This window comes from Oryzias latipes, chromosome 5 (assembly GCF_002234675.1).
Source record: "Oryzias latipes chromosome 5, ASM223467v1".
Classification (NCBI taxonomy): domain Eukaryota; kingdom Metazoa; phylum Chordata; class Actinopteri; order Beloniformes; family Adrianichthyidae; genus Oryzias; species Oryzias latipes.
This window is the reverse complement of record NC_019863.2, coordinates 3,170,309-3,192,418: the sequence shown is the minus strand read 5'-3', so window position 1 is coordinate 3,192,418 and position 22,110 is coordinate 3,170,309. Positions and strand designations below refer to the sequence as shown.

At 45.3% G+C, this 22,110-nt stretch overlaps 1 protein-coding gene across 2 annotated transcripts in view; it reads right to left on the bottom strand.

The window, feature by feature from the left end:
• Positions 1 to 22,110, bottom strand: part of LOC101169686 (sodium-coupled neutral amino acid transporter 3) — a 74,817-nt gene that overhangs the window by 9,490 nt on the left and 43,217 nt on the right. For both annotated transcript variants that reach the window (XM_023954726.1, XM_023954727.1), the window contains 7 exons: positions 18,382 to 18,455; positions 18,191 to 18,283; positions 18,021 to 18,102; positions 3,348 to 3,430; positions 1,491 to 1,549; positions 1,024 to 1,170; positions 261 to 340 (listed from right to left, as the gene is read on the bottom strand). In XM_023954726.1, coding sequence (XP_023810494.1) covers positions 261 to 340; positions 1,024 to 1,170; positions 1,491 to 1,549; positions 3,348 to 3,430; positions 18,021 to 18,102; positions 18,191 to 18,283; positions 18,382 to 18,455 — 618 coding nt within the window. The remainder of the gene's footprint in view (positions 1 to 260; positions 341 to 1,023; positions 1,171 to 1,490; positions 1,550 to 3,347; positions 3,431 to 18,020; positions 18,103 to 18,190; positions 18,284 to 18,381; positions 18,456 to 22,110) is intronic.

Genomic DNA, 22,110 nt, shown 5'->3' with positions numbered 1-22,110 from the left:
TCAACTTCTGCTTTATTCACAGGTTAAACCAAGATTCAGAGTCAAAATGAATCTTAAGCATCAGTGGCTCAGAGCTACTCAATACGTTTGAGTTAACAACATGCTACCACATGCAGAAATTAATCAAAAGTGAAAGCCGTGCGAGTGACCGGGTGTGATCAGCCAAGCGTAAGCAGACCCGAACTCTTCCTTCTGTTTTCTGCAGGTGATTTGGTTTCCAAAGCAAGAGCTAGCACAGGTTTTCCATCATTAAAACATACTTGCGCAACTCTGTGTAGATGGGCAGGACCTCAGGGTGGCACACAAAGGCGAACGCCAGGATGGGGATGGTGTAGGCCGTCTGAAAATGAACCCCAACAGGTCACCATAGATACAGCAGCGCCATCCCAGACGTCCTACCACCAACCTCGCGCTATACTGCCCATTACTCCCTCGGGCACATCACAGAGGGCTAATTGTTTCACTGTGATTAACTAGGACCTGGCAGCAGACCAGATTTAGACTATTTAAGAATGCCTTGCTTGTAAAGCTGTTGAGCAGCCAAGATTGCTTCTATTGGCCTAGTAAGAAAAGTACAACTTGAAGGGATTCAAGCCAGACAGGATTCTTCAAAGACCTGGAAACACGAGTAAGGGTCAGAAACACACACATTTCTGCTAAAATCCATTGGTCCAGGTGAATCCAGTTGAATTCAGAAAACAGGGGGCTTCATGGAAAAGGTCACCAATGATTATTTGTCTCCATACAAGACCAATTTAAATGCACAGCTCTGCAACTTGGGGGTCAAGGTCACTTTTACACTCATCTTTGATCCACAGACTCATCACAGAGCTCTTTAGCTTGATAAAGTGTCTGATCTGCTCTTCAGTGAGTCAAACCAAGATTCTCATGCTCGGGTTGTAGGGGGGGGGGCACACTGCCAACATGCTGAGTGATGACTACAACATAAGTGGGAGGCTGTCAGTGGAAATAGCAGTGCAGGCTGACTTGCAGATTAACTGTAAGCGACATGCGTGAACCTACTTGGGAGTTGAGGTTTGCCATCTTGGGAATACAGGAGGGGTCGATCTCCCCGCCAGAGTCAATGGCACTCACGTTCATCTCACTGGCGGTGCTGTTAAATGCAAAGTCCACAAAGGGACAGGGGATATTGAACTTCTTGTAGATGACCTGTCCGGTGGAGAGATGAGAGGCGTTACACCAAAACAATGGCAGTGAGACGGTTTATATGCAGACGGGCAGAAAATGTGTCACGTGTAGAGCCAGACAAAAAAAAGTGAGAGAGAGCGACAAGTGGATTACGTAGCAAAAACTAGGTCAGAAAAAGAGATCCAGCTCAGCTTTGAACTGCATCGCTCCATGGCAAACAGGAGAGAGTGAGGAATACTAAAGAGATGGTGGAAGGTCCCAGTGCATCCAAATATGCTGTTGGCAAACAGATGGCAGACAGTAAGGAACACATGTGTCACTTACATATAAGTGATACTTACAGAAACAAGAAAGAAAACCATGCAGCTGAGGGAAAAGCCACTGGTGTATCCCAGATATCCTGAAATATAGACTCTCAATTAGCATTGTGTCTCAACATGTGGATATCACTTCAGTATTTTTAAGTCAGTTTATATTTTCTCAACAAAGATATACCATGTAATGAGATCGAAAGACGGGGCGGTGGTTAGTCGCACAGCCTCTAGTGAGTCGGCTGCTCTTTCTGCCGCAGCGGGAGACAGACTTTTTTCCAAAGGCCAACCAACGTGTCTGCTTTTCTAATTTTCAACCTGCATTTTTTCCCTTTTTAATTGTATTTTACAGCTCCAAGCTTATACTGAAACATGCAGAGCTTGGATTGAACTGACATTAAATCAAAGAATAAAGCAGACTAACATGTCAGATTTGGTTTGAAGGGTCAACAATGCCATGCATCACTGAGATGTCCTTGCATGTTGTGTCCTTGTCCACCAGCAAGTATTTAATATTCCCTAACCTCCAGAAAGACTTCCTGGTTTAAGCCGTCTGCTGCATGAAGGACTACTTTTGACAAGCAGAGAAAAAGAATTCAAACACAGCAATTCATAAAATGTCCAACTTCAAGCACAGCATTCCTGAGGAGTCGTGGTGGTTAGCAGTGTCACCACACTCAGAGAAAGGTTCCCACTTTGAATTCCCCAGATGAGCTGGAACCCTGGTGACCCTGTGCCCATCACAATATTGAGCTTTACTTCACCTTTCTTCATACTGGCAGAGACCACTTTTCAGGGACCAAAAGTTGGATTTGCAAGTGAATGATGGGGGGAAAAAAACTCCATTTGTCCCCTCACACATGTGAACAAGGTCTCTGGTTCATGCCTGACTCTCATTGCCCTGCACCTGTGTTTTATCAGTTAAATGGCAGTGGGAGCAAACAGGGTCCCTATTTCTCACTGCTGTTAACTGGTTTTTCAGCATCCCATCAGTTCAGCCTCTCAAAGTGATTCTCTTCCTGGTTTTATGCCTGTTAGCATGAACAGTCTCACCAGTCTGCTTGGCTTCGGGGTCATCGTCTAGAGCTGTCTGCTCGGATCCTTTTGTTGACTCTCTTTAGAGCTGAGCTCTTTAGTGTGTTCCTTCCAACACTCTCTGCATAAAGACGGCACAATCTTCTAATCATGCTCATTCTTTTCTCCTGGTTTGAGCTAGTTTTTACTGAGGCTACATTTCGCTTCTGCAAGTGATTTATCATTAAGGTCGCAGAACATTTGAGGTCAACACATTAGTGAGGTTAAAGAAAGAAAAATCAACTTTTAGGCACCTGTTTTGGGACGGGTTAAACTTTTTTAACTGTTCATCAGGGGCGGAGCTATGGGAATCTTTTAAACAATATTGGTATCATTATTGACAAACATTTATGGTGCGTTAAGTAAACTTTAAGTCAACGTTAAGTCAATGCACAGATGCGATCTGTGCAGTCCTGCAACAGTGGGATGTGATTGTCTCGCGGTGATTTGGGCGTAAGGCGTGATGCCTCCAGAGTTCAAATATTTGAACTTTGGTGACGCGTCAACCAATCAGGTACTCAGCCTTGGGCACATGACTTTTTCGGTGACTCCATCAGGCCCTTTAAAGAATTATTAAATAAATAAAACAGTCTGATAGACATATTTTTGGAACTTTCATTTGTAATGACCTTCCAATCTGTTGCTCTCATGTGCCACCCTCCCAAAGTCTGGAGCCCCCCTCCCCTCTATATAAAATGTTCCAGCTCTGCCACTGCTGTTCATACCAACTCATTCCTGCCGCTGTGACCACTACCTCTGGAAGAAAGACAGAAATGGCATCCTGCTGTTGGAGGTACATAAAAACACACTCACCCAGTTGTTTCATGAGAGCCAGAGGTAATATGACCGCTATAGAAACGATGATGACCAGGTAGTTTCCATTCAGGTACCATTCTCTGCGGAGACAAGCAGATCTTAAAAGTTAGTCCCAAAAACCTCTTCTCAGTCTCATTCCTGTGAAGCAACTGATCAGTTATTTAAATGACTTCCTGCATGTGGAGAAATAAATCTTGCAGCACAACTAACCGTGTGATGCAGGTTACCTTAGTATCAGAGGACTGAATCTTCTTGGGTTTTTTTGTTTTAGAGCCAATCACTCCAAAGAACTGTTAATAAAGCTGGAGCACTGGAGTCTCAGGAAAAAAGCTACAGGGCAAAAAAGATGATACTCTTCTATGAATTAGGTCCTTTAATTATGATCATGCAGTTTTACCCAAAAATTTAAAAAAAAAACAGTTTCATTTGTTTTAACATTGTTTCTGCAGAGCAGCAGGAGTTTATTCCAAATTCACCTCTGAGTTGTGGGCGGGACTCAGAGCAACTCCCCCCTCCCCCCCCCCCCCCTTCACTCTCTATTCCAGGGCGGAGTGAACAGGGAGCTTGGATCTAAACTGTCAGACTTGATGACCCTGATATTTTTTGCCATTTTTGTTGCACCAGTATTGCTTGGTTAGAGGTGTGAGGGGCTGTAAGCTAGCAGGGGAATGTGTAAAACCATGGATGATGGGGAGTGGGGGCAGTCACGCCCCCAATTCAGAGGTGATCTGTTTCCTTGAAACTATGTCCTAGAAAACGACAAAGATTTTGGGATTTTAACTAAGGACAGCATAATCAATATTAAAAGACAATAGATCAAACGATCGTTGGAGTGGGACTTTAAAGTGATTCTTTTCAGGGACACTAAGTGAAGCACTTTTAAACTGTTTTTATTTGCTGCTCTCCTTTTTTTCTTTTTTAAGATAATGGAGTTTGTGGTCCACTTGTTTTGTGGTTCTTTCGGGTTAACTCTGTCTTTTCTATCAGTTACTGTGTTTGTGTTTTCTTGCTTTAAAGAATTTTATTAACACCTGGTCTCAATTCTAACCCTCACAGGTACTTGCTGTTTCTGGATTGATTTCATATAAAGTCGTTTTCTGCTTTCATTTGGTTGTTGCTGTATTCTTCTTGTGTCGTGTCTTGCGGTGTTGTCTTCGTCTTCTGTTATTTCAGTACATTAAGTTCTTTTTTCCATTTTTTGAAGAAACACTGCACACGTCAGAAAAACTACATCTGCAACCCGACTAAAGCACAACAAACACAAAAACAAGCTCTGTAGTTTTTCTGCTTTGGCTCATTCATGCTTCATAATGCAAAGAAAGGAGAAAAATCTATCTTAAGGTTTTGGGAGAATGCAAAGACCACACTTTAAAATCTCATTTTGTTTTAGAATATTTAAGAGAAACTGAACCAAAACAAAGTGAACCCATTGTTAGTCTACAGCTCCTTTAAAACAGTAAGTGTGATTCATTCCTGTCTCTCACATTTTTTGTTTACAAAGTTAAAATACAAAGATGATGAACCATTAATGAGAGCCTTAGAATCGTGACATTTTCCAAACTGCACTGATATAATCAGCAGATTAGGTTTAGGGTTAGAATTTTAAAGTTTAAGATGAAGATATGTCTGTGAAGACTCTCAGTCATCCAGGTTGATTCCATCGCAGCAGTAGGTTTGAAAGTTGTCATCTGCACTTGGTTTTTAAAGTAGAAAACGTGCCACTTCTCATCCAAAAGGCTGAAATAGCTGGTAAAGTTTAAGATGAAGAGCATTCCGACCTTCAACAAATCAGATTGAAAGGTCAGTGAGAGAACATGAATAGAGGCTGTGAGATTCCCACAGTGCAGTTTGGTAACAACACTGTTTGGATGAGATGTCACAGCGATAAACTAGTTTTTCGTTTAAAATAAGCACTGATTGTTAGCTATGGCCCACAGCAGGCTGAAAAACACACACCACAATATATCACTTCTATTGAGCTAAAAATCATTCATGCAAACAGCAGCAGTTGTCAATATTTTCCTTTGAAGTTGGATCCTAAAGTTTAATCCTCACTGATGACTGGAATGGATGTGAAGATTTCCATGATGTTTATTGGTGTATGTGCATGCAGCTGTTAGTCTAAATCGGGTCGGCACCCCACGGCTCAGGAGCCGCATGCAGCTCTTTAGCGCTGCCCTAGTGGCTCCCTAGAGCATTTTCAAAAGTGTTTGAAAATGTAAAAAGCTGGGGGAGAGAAATATATTTTTTGTTTTGATATGGTTTCTGTAGGAGGAAAAACAAGACACAAACATTCTTAACGTTTTCCAATGCTGTAAGAATGTGTAGAATAAATATTGTAACGCCCGGCAAGTGCACCACTTACAGCGGACGAAACGCCAATCTTTCAAATAAGTTGAGCTGTCAATCAACTGGCTGGGCTAGAGCAGTGTTTTTCAACCTTTTTTGAGCCACGGCACACTTTAACCTTGACAAAAATCCCGCGGCACACCAGCATCCAAAAAAAAAAAAAAAAAAGAAATTCATGGTCTGTATTGATCGACAGCCCCCCCCCCCCCCCCGCCCCCCCCCGCCCGCAATCTCACGTGCATTTTTGTGATAATTGTGGCCGGAAAAGCAGTAAGCTGCGGCTGTTTTTTCTAAGAGATGAAATGAAAGTTAAATTAGAAAATTTAGAAACTGTTTGTTTGTTGTGGTTTCAAGGCGTTTCGCGTTTATTTTTCGAATCCTCAAAATAAAAATGACATAAAAAATCAGTTTTCTTTATTACATTTCTTTAATTTTATCAAAGCAATGAAACATAATTCATTGATATTATAATGAAGTTAAACTTCCACAACAGAGCAGTCACGTGACGCGTCGTTCCCCGCAGAATGCACTGCAGGTCAAATAAACATTTAATCGTTAATGCACATTATGTATTTGTAGCAACTTGGTCATTTTGATAGTAGGCTAATATAGCTAATATAGGTACATATTGCATGTGTTGCCTTTATTATAAGGCTTAAATAGGGCTTTTGATGTTTTGCGATTCCAGACATTTTTGGGTTTTTTTTGTCCAAAATGGCTCTTTCAACATTTTGGGTTGCAAAACCTTCCTCTGATTTGTGAAAATGTGAAATAGAGTCCACCTCAGACCAGGTCCTGTTCAAAAACTGCTGTGTGAAATAGTATCATTTTATGCAATATAAGGATAATAGAGACAAGGGAAGGACAACTTAAAGCAAAACACCAAAACAGGAACTTTAAAGTAAATCAGAAAACAAACCAAGAAAAAACTAAACAAAAAAACAAAGCTTAAGTCTGGGGCGCATGCAGTATCCAATAAAAATAGAAAAATGTTAAGGAATTAAAAATAATATTTCCCCCATAATTTCAGGAACAGGACCTGGGGCCTCATTTATAAAACTTTGCGTAGGATTTGCGTCAGAAGTGGCGTACGGATGAAACATAGGACGTGCGTACGCACAGAAATATTCGGATTTATTAAACCGTGCGCACGCACATCCTACGCATCTTTCCCTTTATAAATCACAACCGATTCTAAATGCAGCGCAGCTTTTGCGGTTACATGACACGCCCATAGTTGCCCATAAATAGTCCGTGAAACGCCCACAAATTAATATTCATGGCTTATTAAATCATGGCAAACACAGAGAGGAAATCAAAAAAACGTAACTTCACTCAATGTGAAGTAGAAGTTATCGTTGGCGAGGTGGAAAAGAGGAGAAAAGTGTTGTTTGGAGGGCACAGTGTGGGCATTACTAATGCCAAAAAGGCACGTGAGTGGCAAACGGTGGCAGACGCTGTAAATGCTGTAGCTTCACAACCTCGGACGTGGCCGAAATAAAAAAGAAATGAAAGAAATGATCGGACATCAAAGTCGAGGCAAAAAAACGTCTAACGCTATATCGGCAGAGTGTGTCCGCCACGTGGGAGGGTGGGGTGGGGGGGACCGGAGCTGACCCCTCTTGATGAGAAACTGGCCGCTATTATTGGGGAATCCCTATTAAGTCCCCCTTATCGGCGTCCTCCTCCGCCTCAGTCCCCTGACTGAGACGGAGGAGGACGCCGACGCGCCAGGGTCAGGGTGACACAGGTAAGAGAAATAATTCAAATGAATGCAGTCAAGTCACATGTATGCAGGCTACACAATTACAGATTATTAATATAGAACAATTTTATTTTAGTTGCTGGGTGTTCCAGCGGGGCCAGTGGTTACGATGCTGCAGCTGAGCAGCCGTCTGGCCCCAGCGTCTCCACGGCACGCGGCTCTCAACCCTCCAGCAGTGGACGTTTCCTCACCGATGCAGTCCTTGAAATGCAGAGGGAAGTCAGTAGTTCAATCAGAGAGGTGGTCAAGGAGTTGCAACGTACGCAAACGTTGCAACGTACGCAACGTTTATAAATGAGGCCCCTGGGGCCTCATTTATAAACGTACGCACAAAAACGGGTGAAATGAGAGTGAAACAAAAACGGGTGAAACAAAAACGGGTGAAATGAGAAACGGCGACACCGTCGGCAGATGGAAGAAACACGTGAAAGTGACAGTGTGTGCCAAATCGTGCCGGCATGTGTTGTGCTACACAATGTGGCACAGCTTAAAAACGTACGCACAAAAGAAGGCGTACGCCACTCTCTACGCAATAGTTGAGATTTATAAAAAGCAAACTTGACGGGAAAATGTGCGGTCCTTCACGCAAGCTCTGACCCAGGCGTACGCACAAAAACGGGTGAAATGAGAAACGGCGACACCGTCGGCAGATGGAAGAAACACGTGAAAGTGACAGTGTGTGCCAAATCGTGCCGGCATGTGTTGTGCTACACAATGTGGCACAGCTTAAAAACGTGCCTCTACCCCCTGGCGCTGATTGCTGTGTTGGCCCCGACCCTGAACCCCATCCCCACGCATTTGAGCCATTTGCTGCTGCTGTGCGCCAGCGTTTGGAAGTGATGCGTCACTTATAAAGAAAAAGAGGTGTGGAAAATATTATTTATTTAAGAATTCCCTCATCGTGCAGTTTATTTCAGTCAGGGCAATCTTGATTTCGCCCAACTCCTTGGCCACCTCTCTGATTGAACTACTGACTTCCCTCTGCATTTCAAGGACTGCATCGGTGAGGACGCGCCCACTGCTGGAGGGTTGAGAGCCGCGTGCCGTGGAGACGCTGGGGCCAGACGGCTGCTCAGCTGCAGCATCGTAACCACTGGCCCCGCTGGAACACCCAGCAACTAAAATAAAATTGTTCTATATTAATAATCTGTAATTGTGTAGCCTGCATACATGTGACTTGACTGCATTCATTTGAATTATTTCTCTTACCTGTGTCACCCTGACCCTGGCGCGTCGGCGTCCTCCTCCGTCTCAGTCAGGGGACTGAGGCGGAGGAGGACGCCGATAAGGGGGACTTAATAGGGATTCCCCAATAATAGCGGCCAGTTTCTCATCAAGAGGGGTCAGCTCCGGTCCCCCCCACCCCACCCTCCCACGTGGCGGACACACTCTGCCGATATAGCGTTAGACGTTTTTTTGCCTCGACTTTGATGTCCGATCATTTCTTTCATTTCTTTTTTATTTCGGCCACGTCCGAGGTTGTGAAGCTACAGCATTTACAGCGTCTGCCACCGTTTGCCACTCACGTGCCTTTTTGGCATTAGTAATGCCCACACTGTGCCCTCCAAACAACACTTTTCTCCTCTTTTCCACCTCGCCAACGATAACTTCTACTTCACATTGAGTGAAGTTACGTTTTTTTGATTTCCTCTCTGTGTTTGCCATGATTTAATAAGCCATGAATATTAATTTGTGGGCGTTTCACGGACTATTTATGGGCAACTATGGGCGTGTCATGTAACCGCTAAAGCTGCGCTGCATTTAGAATCGGTTGTGATTTATAAAGGGAAAGATGCGTAGGATGTGCGTGCGCACGGTTTAATAAATCCGAATATTTCTGTGCGTACGCACGTCCTATGTTTCATCCGTACGCCACTTCTGACGCAAATCCTACGCAAAGTTTTATAAATGAGGCCCCTGGTCTGAGGTGGACTCAGAGGAAGGTTTTACAAATCAGAAACTGTGTTTAATGTGTTCTTTAAATTATAATTTAATCCAGGTTTGAGCAGTCAAGGTCCAGCGGTTTTTGAACAGGACCCGGTTTTAGGTGATCTTAGTGCGAAAAATGCAGCGAAACGTTCCTCTAGTGCCCTCGCGAATCGGAAGCCAACTTCAGCGTCATTGTCCGCCGGCTAATTGCTTGAATGAAACGTCAATGCGACAGTGACAACAAATGGCTATGGAACAGGCTTGTTGAGATAAAAACCAATGGAGCACCATCAATGACAGGGAGGACTGGTGTGGAGGAGGCCATTGCGCTGCACTGCATTATCCATCAGCTGCAAATGCCTGAAGTTTGACAATGTGATGTCTGTTGTTGTGCTCTACTTCACCGAGGTACGTTGGCCCAGCAGGGGAAATGTATTGGAAAGACTTTTTGAGTTGAGAGAAGTGAGAGCCTTCATAGAGAAGGATGGAGTGGCCGTTCCTGTGTTAAGTGATCCCAAATGGCTCATGGACTTTCTTGTGGATATCACACATGAGCTTAATGTACTCAACAAGAAGTTACAAGGCCAGGGGCAACTTACCAATGCTGCCTATGACAACGTGAGAGCATTCTCCACAAAGCTAGTGTTATGGAAAGCCCAGCTCTCTCAGACAAACCTTTGCCATTTCCCAGCATGCAAGGCACTTGCGGATGCAGGCAAACCATTCAGTGGTGAGAAGTATGTTGATGTCATTTTGAAGCTACAGAAGGAATTTGATCACAGATTTGCAGATTTCAAAAGCTTGGGCAATTTTTAAGAGAATTGACCTCCAGTTTCCCTGAGCTTTCCCGAATGTTTGAGCGGACCACGTGCCTTTTTGGGAGCATATGCTTGTGTGAAAAGCTCTTCTCCACCTTGAACTTTAATAAGTCCAAGTACAGGTCCAGACTTAGTGATGATCATCTACAAGCAATACTGAGGGACTCAACTGCTTCCTCCATCAAGCCAAATGTGGCTCGGCAATGTGGAAGGAGGTGCTGCCAGGTCTCTAGCAGCAAGAGAAGCCATGTTCAGAAAAACAGTTCATGTTCTTCAATGTTGCATTCATGTTCAGGACAATTCATGTTCAAAAAAAAGGTTAAAGGTTAAAGAACTGTTAATACAGACATTTGAATCTGAAAGCAGCAGAGGTAGAAGATTGAAGAAACCACATATAGTCGCTAAGAGAAATCAAATTATTATTATTATTTTCATGGATTTATTTTATTTATTTATTAGTGATTAATTTATTTTTTTATTGATTCTTAAATTCTTTATGTATTTTTTAATTGATTCTTAATTTATTTATTTATTTTGTGTTAAAAAATAAAGAGATTTAAGAAGATTGGAATAAAAAAAAAAGAAGCTTTTTTGTGGAAAACCTGATGCGGCCCTGCCTCACCCAGACTCTGCCTCCAGCGGCCCCCAGGTAAATTGCGTTTGAGACCCCTGCTCTAATATCTTTTTCTTAATATCTTCTTTCTAAGCCTAATTCTTTTTTTTATATATGTATATATTTTCTTTATCACAAGTTATTCAAGTAATTAACTGACCAATCCGATGCTTCAATAAAAGCATGTGGGTCTGACATCAAACTGACGTCAGACCTGAATCTGAGGCATTTGATTGACAGATTTTGGGTAGCCAATGGCAGAAGACTTCATCCATGCCATCTGTGAACACCTTTAACTTCTTTTTTTGCAACTCTTTTAAAAGCGTAAAATCCTAATTCTCCCGAGTCGCATTATTGAGCGTTTACAGCGAAAGTGGAAAACAGTCTGTGTTTCCATCACACAAAGGTGCAAAAATGTATCGAGTAAAAACACAATTTCACTGTTTCCATTAAATCATAATTATGCAAATAAACACAAACCAACTCACCTGGTAAGTCATTCAAAAACACGGATGTGAACAATACTTTGATTTACAACAGATAGATTCAAATTACAACACATGGAAAACACTGGCTGTTTGGAATTAGATTCCAGATTTACTTCTTTTAAAAAGCATGAAATCATTCAGTCTGTCCCGGTTTTAGCTCCACTCCTGCTGCAAAAATCGCTTATTTCGTTTTTTCCTTTGGCCCCAAAACAAACATGGAGGGTTATGGTGTCAAAACAATCAGTGAGTTAAATTTAAGGTTGATTGTCTTAACTTTAGCTTCTAAATGATAGCAATGCAACTCAAAGCATCTTCAGATTTTTTTTCTTTCATTAAACCATTTTTGGTACATTATAAATAATAATAATAAATAATTGATACTTTATTTATCCCACAATGGGGAAATCGTTCTCCAAATTTGACCCATCCCCGGGGGGAGCCGTGAGCTGCAGCTGAACCGCGCTTGGGAGGCAGTAGCGTTGAGGGTCGTGACCAAGGGCCCTCACTGGGTGATGTTAATTGCTCACCATTGATATGGTAATTTCCCCATTACCAATGTTACCATTGTTCATTCCCCTCCGGGAATTGAACCCAACCGAGTGACCCATTATCAAAAATAATTACAAGTGTTACATCACATTTGTACATACAAAAGAAAAGAAAAAGAAATAGAGCAATATCAGAAGAACAAAAGCAGATCAACCTCTACTGGTCCGGAAATTAAAGTGAAGCCATCCTTTGATACATCTTGTCATGATCAGAACACGAAGCGGACCCAGAAGGAAAAACAGGTGAATGGTTGGTAAGTAGGATTTATTTTACTGATCCAGACAGGGCAGTGAGCAGACGTGATATTAGATGTGGAGGGTAGCTGGTGTAACTGACGAGGAGCGTGGCATAGGCTCTTGAGGGAGGCGAGGCTGGAGCTCTTGACGAGTGGCGTGGCTGGAGTTCTTGAGGAGGCTGAGACTGTGGATCTTGAGACAGGAAGGCGTCAGCCTGGAGATAGAGACAGCCGCTGCTCTAGGTGGTGTTGATTCAGGACTCTCGTGGCTTGAGATTAACCATCAGGTTTAACGGACTGGCGATGAATGCTGGAGCTGGGTCTCCTTATGAAGAGCAGAGGCTTGATGAGAAGATAAGTTGCAGCTGAGAGTCAGGAGCAGAGCAGAGCTGGGAGGGGGAGGAGTCAGGCCGAGGCACCATGACAGAACCCCCCCCTCAACGACCGCCTCCAGGCGGTCCCGGACGCCGATCAGGGTGGGCACGATAGAAGTCCGTGATGAGGGAAGGGTCGAGGATGAGGGAACGGGAGACCCAGGAGCGTTCCTCGGGACCGTACCCTTCCCAATCCACCAGATACTGGTGACCACGGCCACGACGACGAACATCCAAGATGCGAGACACATCGAACGCCGGAGCACCACCGATGATACGGGCGGGCGGAGGGGAGACGGATGGCGGGCACAACGGGCTGTCCAGAACAGGCTTAAGATGAGAAACATGGAACGTGGGGTGTACCTTGAGGGCCGGAGGGAGGCGAAGACGGACGCAGGAAGGATTGATGATGCGGTCGATGACGTAAGGACCGATAAATCTGGGAGCCAGCTTGCGAGAAGTAGCCTGTAGAGGAATGTTTTTAGAGGAAAGCCACACCTTCTGTCCAACCTGATACGTGGGCCCCACAACCCTGTGGCGATTGGCAGCACGGCAGTTGCTCTCCTTAGTTCGAAGTAGAGCAGCCCTGGTCTGGGTCCACACGCGTTGGCAGCGCTGGAGATGGTGTTGCACCGAGGGCACTGCCAAATCCAGCTCTTGAGAAGGGAATAGAGGCGGAGAGTAACCAAGAGAGGCTTCAAAAGGGGAGATCCCCGTGGCAGATGAAGTGTGGGAGTTATGTGCATATTCAATCCAAACTAGATACTTGGCCCAGTCAGCAGGGTTCTGAGCTGCCAGGCAGCGAAGAGCCGCCTCAAGCTCCTGATTTGCCCGTTCTGCTTGGCCATTAGATTGGGGGTGGTAACCGGAGGAAAGGCTGGCAGTGGCGCCCAGAGCTGAACAGAAAGCCTTCCATACTTGGGATACGAACTGAGGGCCCCTGTCGGAGACGATGTCGGCGGGTATCCCATGGTGACGAAAAACATGGTGGACTAGGATGTCAGCGGTCTCGGTGGCAGTAGGTAGCTGGGGAAGTGGCACAAACTGAGCCGCTTTTGAGAACCGATCGATGATAGTAAAAATAACTGTATTGCCTAGAGAGGGGGGCAAACCATTAAACAAAATCCACAGCAATGTGGGACCAGGGTCTGTGAGGAGTGGGCAATGGGTGAAGTAGGCCTGAAGGAGGAGAGTTAGATGATTTGGACCTAGCACAAGTGGTGCAAGCGGCAACGTACTCACGCACATCCCTCTCCATGGTGGGCCAGCAGAATCTTTTCCGGATTATATTGAGTGTGCGGAAAACCCCTCCATGGCAGGCGATACGAGAGTTGTGACCCCATGAGAGAACGTCGGATCTGAGAGAGGTGGGAACGTAGAGGACACCGTCAGGACAGGGATCATGGTTAGGCTCCTCACCTTGGGCTTTCTTGACGCGGTTCTCAATGTCCCAAATGAGATTCCCCACGATGCAGGTAGGAGGGATGATCATGGTAGCAGCAGAGGCGTTGTCAGGGCTGAATTTCCGGGAAAGTGCGTCAGGTTTGGTGTTTCGGCTGCCTGGTCTGTAAGTAATGGTAAAATCGAACCTGTCAAAGAATAGACACCACCGAGCTTGACGAGAATTTAACCTCTTGGCAGATCTTAAGTAGGCCAGGTTTTTGTGATCGGTCCACACAATGAAAGGTTGGCTAGCTCCCTCCAGCCAATGACGCCACTCCTCCAGCGCCAACTTTATTGCCAGCAGCTCGCGGTTTCCTACGTCATAGTTACGTTCTGCTGGAGGAAGTTTCCGGGAGAAGAAGGCGCAGGGTTTGAGTTTTCCTGAAGTGTTTTCTCTTTGTGAGAGAACCGCACCAACACCAGTGTCCGAAGCATCAACCTCAACAATAAATTGTCTTGAGGGGTCAGGTTGGATGAGAATAGGAGCCGTGACAAACAGAGACTTGAGAGAGTCAAAAGCGGTCTGGGCCTCAGAACTCCATTTATAGGGCTTGGAGATGGAAGTTAATTGAGTGAGGGGTGCCGCAATGCTGCTGTAGTTTCTTATGAATCTGCGATAAAAGTTGGCAAAACCCAGAAATTGTTGTAACTTTTTGCGGGTTTCAGGAGGTTCCCACTGAGAGACCGCTTCGAGTTTAGCTGGGTCTGGACGGATACTGCCTGACTCAAGAATATACCCGAGGAACTGGATAGAGGAGGCATGGAACTGACATTTCTCAGCCTTAACAAAAAGCTGGTTTTCAAGGAGTCGGGAAAGGACTTTGCGAACGTGGTTTTCATGCTGTATGGGGTCCTGAGAGAAAATTAAAATATCATCGAGATAAACGAAGACGAACCGGTTAATGAAATCCCGGAGGACGTCGTTGACGAGCCTCTGGAAAACCGCGAGGGCGTTAGTGAGGCCGAAGGGCATGACCAGGTATTCGTAGTGGCCCAGGGGAGTATTAAATGCGGTTTTCCACTCATCGCCCTCCTTCACGCGGACTAGGTGGTAGGCGTTGCGAAGGTCGAGTTTGGAGAAAATGTGAGCGCCTTGAACGGAGTCGAATACAGAACTAATAAGAGGGAGGGAGTATTTATCTTTGATAGTAATTTGGTTGAGCTCACGATAATCGATACAAGGTCGTAAGGTTTTGTCCTTTTTCTCAACGAAGAAAAAACCTGCACCAACCGGAGAGGAAGACGGGCGAATGTGACCGAACGAAAGTGCCTCATGGATGTAAGACTCCATGGCAGCTTTCTCTGGACCTGATAGGTTGAACAAGTGACCTTTGGGCAAGGTCGCCCCCTGGAGGAGTTCTATGGCGCAATCATAAGGCCTATGAGGTGGCAGGGAATTAGCCTTAGACTTGCTAAAGACCGCTTTGAAATCATGATAACAGGCGGGTACTGACGTGAGGTCAATGTTTTCCGAAATTATGGTGGCAGCGGGCGGCATAGCAGGTATAGCGGACTGGAGGCAGTTAGCAAGACAGAAAGCACTCCAAGTTATAACGCGCTGGTGCACCCAGTCAAACTGGGGATTGTGGGTTTTAAGCCAGGAGTAGCCTAATACTACAGGATTTTGCGGAGCGTGAGTAACAAAAAATTGGATGTACTCGTGGTGATTACCAGACGAAATGAGCTGAAGGGGCTTAGTACGATGGGTGATAAACGAGAGGTGTTGACCCCCCAAACCGGCAGCTTTTATGGGGGTGTCTAAGGGTTCCGTGGGCAACGAGAGGGATTTAACCAGATCAAGATCAATAAGGCTTTGTTCGGCCCCCGAATCAACCAGAGCATGAGTTTCAGTAACAACGGTTCCAAAACATAACTTGACAGGGATGTAAAAAAATCCTTAGAAGTGGGAGCGACAAACTTACCCGCCCGCGGCCTGTCATCTAGCTGGGGGTTCGGGAGTTTAAACGGAGCGGACACTGGGAAACCTGATGGCCGTGATTACCGCAGTAGAAACATAACCCCTCATCTCTACGTTTCTGCCGCTCTTCTGCAGACAGCTTGGAATGGCCGACCTGCATAGGCTCCACTGGGGGTTCGCGTGGTCTGAGTGGAGAAAAATCAGCAAGGTGGACTGGGAACTGAGACAGATTAGCGGATGGCTGTTTACGAGGTAACGAGTTACGTTCATGATTACGTTCTCTGAGACGGGTGTCGGAACGTAAAGCGGCGGAAACTAGCTCTTCAAATGATGAAGCTTCAGGCTGTGAGCACAAAGGATCTTTTATGTTTTCATTTAAGGACTGATAAAAAATACCTCTAAGCGCCGGGTCAGACCATCCAGCCTCCACTACTAGGATCCGGAAATCAATCACATGGTCGCTGACAGATCGATTGCGTTGCTTGAGGCTCAGCAAACGTCTGGTGGCTTCTTCCTGCTTTCTAGGCTGATCAAAAACGAGTCGAAACTCACCAATGAATCTTTCGAAGGGGAGGTGGGAGATGGGATTGGCCGCCAGGAAGGCTTGGGCCCACTGCAGCGCTTTACTCCTGAGGGCATTGACAATGAGCGTAATTTTGCAGTGGTCCGAGTGGTAGAAACGGGGGGCCTGCTGGAAGAGGAGTTGACACTGCAATAAGAAACCCCCGCATGCCTCTACATCACCATGGAATGGCTCAGGCTGTAATCTGTAGTTTTCCGGGGCCGAGGCGGAAACAGAAGCAGTCAGGTCGGTGGGAGACGGAAGTGGGGCTGGAGCTGCGGAGCTGGATTGTTGTCTAGTTAATTCTAACAGGGTCTGTGTCATGCTATCCAGACGCCGAAATAAATCCTGCTGGGCGGAGGCCATTTGGGTCAATGTGTCGGCTTGACGTCCTAGCATGATGCCCTGCTGGTGAACTGCCAGACGGAGTCCTTCTGGGTCAGCTGGGTCGGGGTGATGGCCAGTCTGTTCTGTCATGATCAGAACACGAAGCGGACCCAAGTGCTGGAACCCAGAAGGAAAATCAGGTGAATGGTTGGTAAGTAGGATTTATTTTACTGATCCAGACAGGGCAGTGAGCAGACGTGATATTAGATGTGGAGGGTAGCTGGTGTAACTGACGAGGAGCGTGGCATAGGCTCTTGAGGGAGGCGAGGCTGGAGCTCTTGACGAGTGGCGTGGCTGGAGTTCTTGAGGAGGCTGAGACTGTGGATCTTGAGACAGGAAGGCGTCAGCCTGGAGATAGAGACAGCCACTGCTCTAGGTGGTGTTGATTCAGGACTCTCGTGGCTTGAGATTAACCATCAGGTTTAACGGACTGGCGATGAATGCTGGAGCTGGGTCTCCTTATGAAGAGCAGAGGCTTGATGAGAAGATAGGTTGCAGCTGAGAGTCAGGAGCAGAGCAGAGCTGGGAGGGGGAGGAGTCAGGCCGAGGCACCATGACACATCTTTCCCAATGCAAATGCCTTTTTTTTTTATAGAAAAAGAGTATTACAGAGTGTTCTTAGTTAGACTTAGTCATCCACAGATCTGTTCTCCAAACTCACAAAAATTGTTTACAGGACCCCAAATGTCTTTGAACAATTCCAACTTTCCTTTCCTAATACGTGTAATCCTTTCCAATGGAGAAACTATGAGCATCTGTTAACCGTATGTGTTAACTTGGACGTATACTTTTTTTTAACACGTCAATCATAATTTGTTCGCTTGCATTCTTAGCTTTTAATTTGAAATTTATCTGCAAAGGAATTATCCTTTTACCTGCTAGTCATGTGCAAACTTTATCTAAAGCCGATGGCTTGTTGAAAAAAAAAAAGAAAAAAAATATCCTTAAGATCAGTGGCATCTTGGTAAATGGCAAATGGCGTATACTTGTATAGCGCTTTTCTACCTACAAGGACAAAGCGCTTTTACAGTCACAGACCCATTCACCCAGTCACACACACATTCACACACTGGTGGCCGCTCCGCTGCCAAACACAGGCGCCCGCCTACCACCAGCTGTTTGTCTCAATGACAGACGTTTCAGAATATGTCGGCAAACATTTGAGTGTTTGCATAATACAGACAAGAGTGCTGACAAAAATACAGACCCTGTGGTCCATGGTACAAAATCAGCTACTCACCCAGCAGGTTTGTCCACCTTCAGGAATGCCTGGATGACCAAAGGAAACTCATACTTGACTATGTAAAGGTAACTGGACATGGCTGTAATAAACAGTATAACAGGAAAGTCAAAAGATGGAGAAAAGCAGAGAACTTGCACAGACAGACAGATGGCTGCATGCGGCCTCACCTCCTATGTTCTGCAGCGTGATCGCAATCCCTGCCGCCATCTTCCCTGGTGTCCCAAAAGCCCTGTAGCCGAGCTGCTCATACGCACGAATACCTGAGCCACAAGCACCACACAACAATGTAATGAGGCATAAAAATGTAAAAACAGCTCTCACTGCATGTTACAGGGTTAAGTTAGCTGCTTGTACATACCTACAATACCAGATGACTTTAGCAGTAAATGGATGGAGTATGACGAAAGGACTGCTACCACTGTCAGGAGAACCCTGAAACATATGCAACAAGTATGAAAAAATATTAATACAACTTACTACTTTAATCATCACATAGATTAAAAAAAGGTAAATTGTTGTTCATAATAACTCTTTAAAGGCTCTTATTGCAGCTGCAGTGTTTGGATGTAAAGATTGCACCACCAAACTCCACATCACTTGTGCGTGTTAGTCCAGCTGAGCCACAGAGGTGATCCCACCCGCCCTTCTGCCCTCACTCACTGTGACCCACACACAAACACCAGATGGACTTTCAAAGACGAAATAAAGGAAGACAAAAGCGCTTATTGTTCCCGCTTCCTCCTCAATCAGCAGTGGTTGAATAATCCATCAGAAATAATCCAATTTCAATTGTATTCCTCTTTATGTCACCAAATCTAAAATAAGCTACTTTAATATCAAATTCGCACAAATTTAACAAAAGCTTGTGTTGGCTGGGGTTACATATTTACATTTTAAAAGCCTCAGCTTTTAAACTTTAACTGATTTTAAAAGTGTCTCACTTGGCCTTGCGAACCTGTTAGCACACATTGCAATCACAGAAATCAAGTCCATTCAGAAATAACATTTTTACTAGAATTTAGATTTATGTGCAGAACAGCTGGGCACGCACACACCTATTACATGTCTCATTCATGGCTATTTCAACGTTTGCTGCTATAGAAATGCATCATGCATCGTACAGACATCGACTCCTGGCCTGTTCCACGTCGACTTTCCAGCAGCGAATGCTCCCATCAGGCCTGCGCGCTGTTATTTTGGTGGATCTAAATTGTCCCAAGTTGGGTTTTGATTTGTAAGATTGTTCAAAAATGATGCTCTGATTGTTCTAAGTAAATATGCTGTTTACACAGGAAGTTGTATTTATATGTTAGATTATTACATTGATGCAAGTTTCGGAGACTTTTTAAACCCCAGGTAGATTTCAAGAGAAGTGTTTGCTAGTTTTTGTGATTACTAGTCGTCTGTGAACAAAAACACAAATAAAACTAACAGTAGAATTGCTGAAGGGTGTTGTGGTAATGATGTCACAGCGCTCTCGCCTTGCAGCAAGAAGGCCCTGGTTCAAATCCTGGCTGTGACCTTCCTACATGTTCTCGTGTGGTGTGGGTTTGCTTCATAGGTCAATTGAAGATAAGAGATGTGTGACCGTGGTCCTGCAACAGACTGATGAGTTGCTCAGAGGGGGGGGGCAGGCTGTACCCTGCCTTCCCTCGACAGTAGCTGGGTTGACTGCCGCTCCCTAAAAAGGGATTCAGCAGGTTCTGAAGATTGATGAATGAATGGATGGCGTGTTTATTGTACATCCATTACATTTTTTAAAAATACTCTAGTACACACCTGAAAATATGTCAAGATTAGATGTCTAAATGTGTAGGAGTCCTCTATGTGTAGATATCTTTCAGAACACTACTGGTAGACTACTAATAGAGTAACAAATAGAGTTGTCTTAGATGTCCAGAAGACATCAATCTTAGTTGTCTAATAGACATCTTGTGTCTGGCAAGTTAGGGCATTTTATTGTGCAATATCATGCGTAATTATATTTCAATATTTAAGCCAAATTTCAGGATTTTTTTTCCTTACAGTGAACTTGACGGACTTTCAAGAATGAAGTCTTGATCTGGTAGCTTTCTCTGACCCACCTCACTGCACTGCACTGTATCTCCTTGTTTCCATGGGCAACACTCCCTTTCGCTCTCACAAATGCACGCTCTCCATCGTTTCTCCTCAATGAAAGGCCAGGCAGCTCGTCTGTTACCTCGCCTTTGACTCTTGGTAAGTGAACCTTTTGTGTGCATGTTGTATTCCTTCCTACAAACTGTGTGGAAGAACGCTGACCTGACTTGCGGGAGAGGGGTCATTCAAATGGCAGTGGGAGGACAGATCTGCTGACAGTTAGACATGCCGACACACTCTGCAGGCAGATTTCCACCCCGCTACATTCCTGCCCAGACCGGGGTCGCTGACCCACCGATCTGAACCCACAACCATTAGAAACATCAGGCCACAGAGCAAACAGATGAAAAGGGCATTTCAAGAGGAAAAGACAGACAGGATTTGATCATTTACATTTAAACATTTTGCTAAAAAGAGAGAATATTGGGCAAAATAAAAAAACTAAATCAGCATTTAGTGTATAAAAAATTATTATATCACTGATTTGTTAGAGTCAGAGCAAAACATGTCCCACATAGAAAAGTCTTATTTATATTAAAAAATAACCAAAAAGGATTAGCATCCTAAATAAATTAGATGTAAAGGAATTGGGATTACTGGTGTAGAGTTTGTCCTTTTACTGAAATATATTAAGAGTTGTTTGACACCCTATGCTATTTATCTTGTCCTCGACAAGAGGTCACAAAGGTCACCGGAATCAAAAAACCTCAAAAGTCTTTATAATTGTGAAAACATTTATATTAAATTGCAGATAGCGGTTAAAAATGTATAAAACAATGAATATTGACAAGGCAGAACACAGGACTGGACTCAGATGCAGAGCTTAAGGATTTAATTTCTTGAATCAAGAGAAGAGCTAGCTTTGGCAGGTGAAAGCACATGACAAACAGGCACAGGACAAAGGGAAACACAGGCTATAAATACATGAGGAGGGGAGGCACAGGTGGGAATGATCAGGGATGATGAGGCAGACACAGGTGTGGGGAGCAGACACAGCAGGAAGGGGAAGGTCTGGAACGAGAGGTAGGTTAGACTTTCAAAACAAAACAGGAAACCCCACACGAGACAACAGGAAACTTGACGAGACATGACAGAACCCCCCCCTTAAGGACCGACTCCTGACGGTCCAGGAGCCCCAGACCTAAAGAAATCCGTCAGGAGCGACTTGTCCACAATAAAGCGTTCCGGAATCCACTGTCGCTCCTCCGGACCGTATCCCTTCCAGTCCACCAGGAACTGGCGACCCCGGCCCCGCTTCCGGACAGCCAGAATCTTCTCCACCGTGTACACCGGACCACCCCCCACCATTCTGGGCGGAGGGGGTGGCTCCGAGGGAGGCATCAGGGAACTGTCCACCACCGGCTTCACCTTGCTGACATGGAATGTGGGATGGACCCGGAGGGACCGGGGCAGCCGAAGGCGGACCGCTGCTGGGTTGATGACCTTGGAGACAGGAAACGGACCCACGAACCTTGGAGCCAATTTCCGACTTGGAACGTGCAGGTTGAGGTCCTTGGTCGAGAGCCAGACCTTCTGACCGGGACGGTAGGTGGGAGCGGGACGCCTTCGGCGGTCAGCGGCTGCCTTGACCCTGTCCTGTTGCCGAACCAGGACCTGCCGGGCAGCCTCCCAGATGCGACGGCAGCGGCGGACCAGGGCGTGGACCGACGGAACTGCAACATCGGGTTCCAAGGCTGCAAACAGGGGTGGCTCGTAACCGAAGACACACTTGAAGGGCGAGATGCCGGTAGCTGAGGTGGGCAGGGTGTTGTGCGCATACTCAACCCAGATCAAGTGCCTGCTCCATGTTGAGGGGTTCTGAGAGACCAAGCACCGGAGGCCGGTTTCCAGCTGTTGATTGAGACGTTCAGTCTGGCCATTGGATTCGGGATGGTAACCCGAGGTCAAGCTGACCGTGGCACCGATGAGCCGGCAGAACTCCTTCCAGAACCGGGACACGAATTGAGGT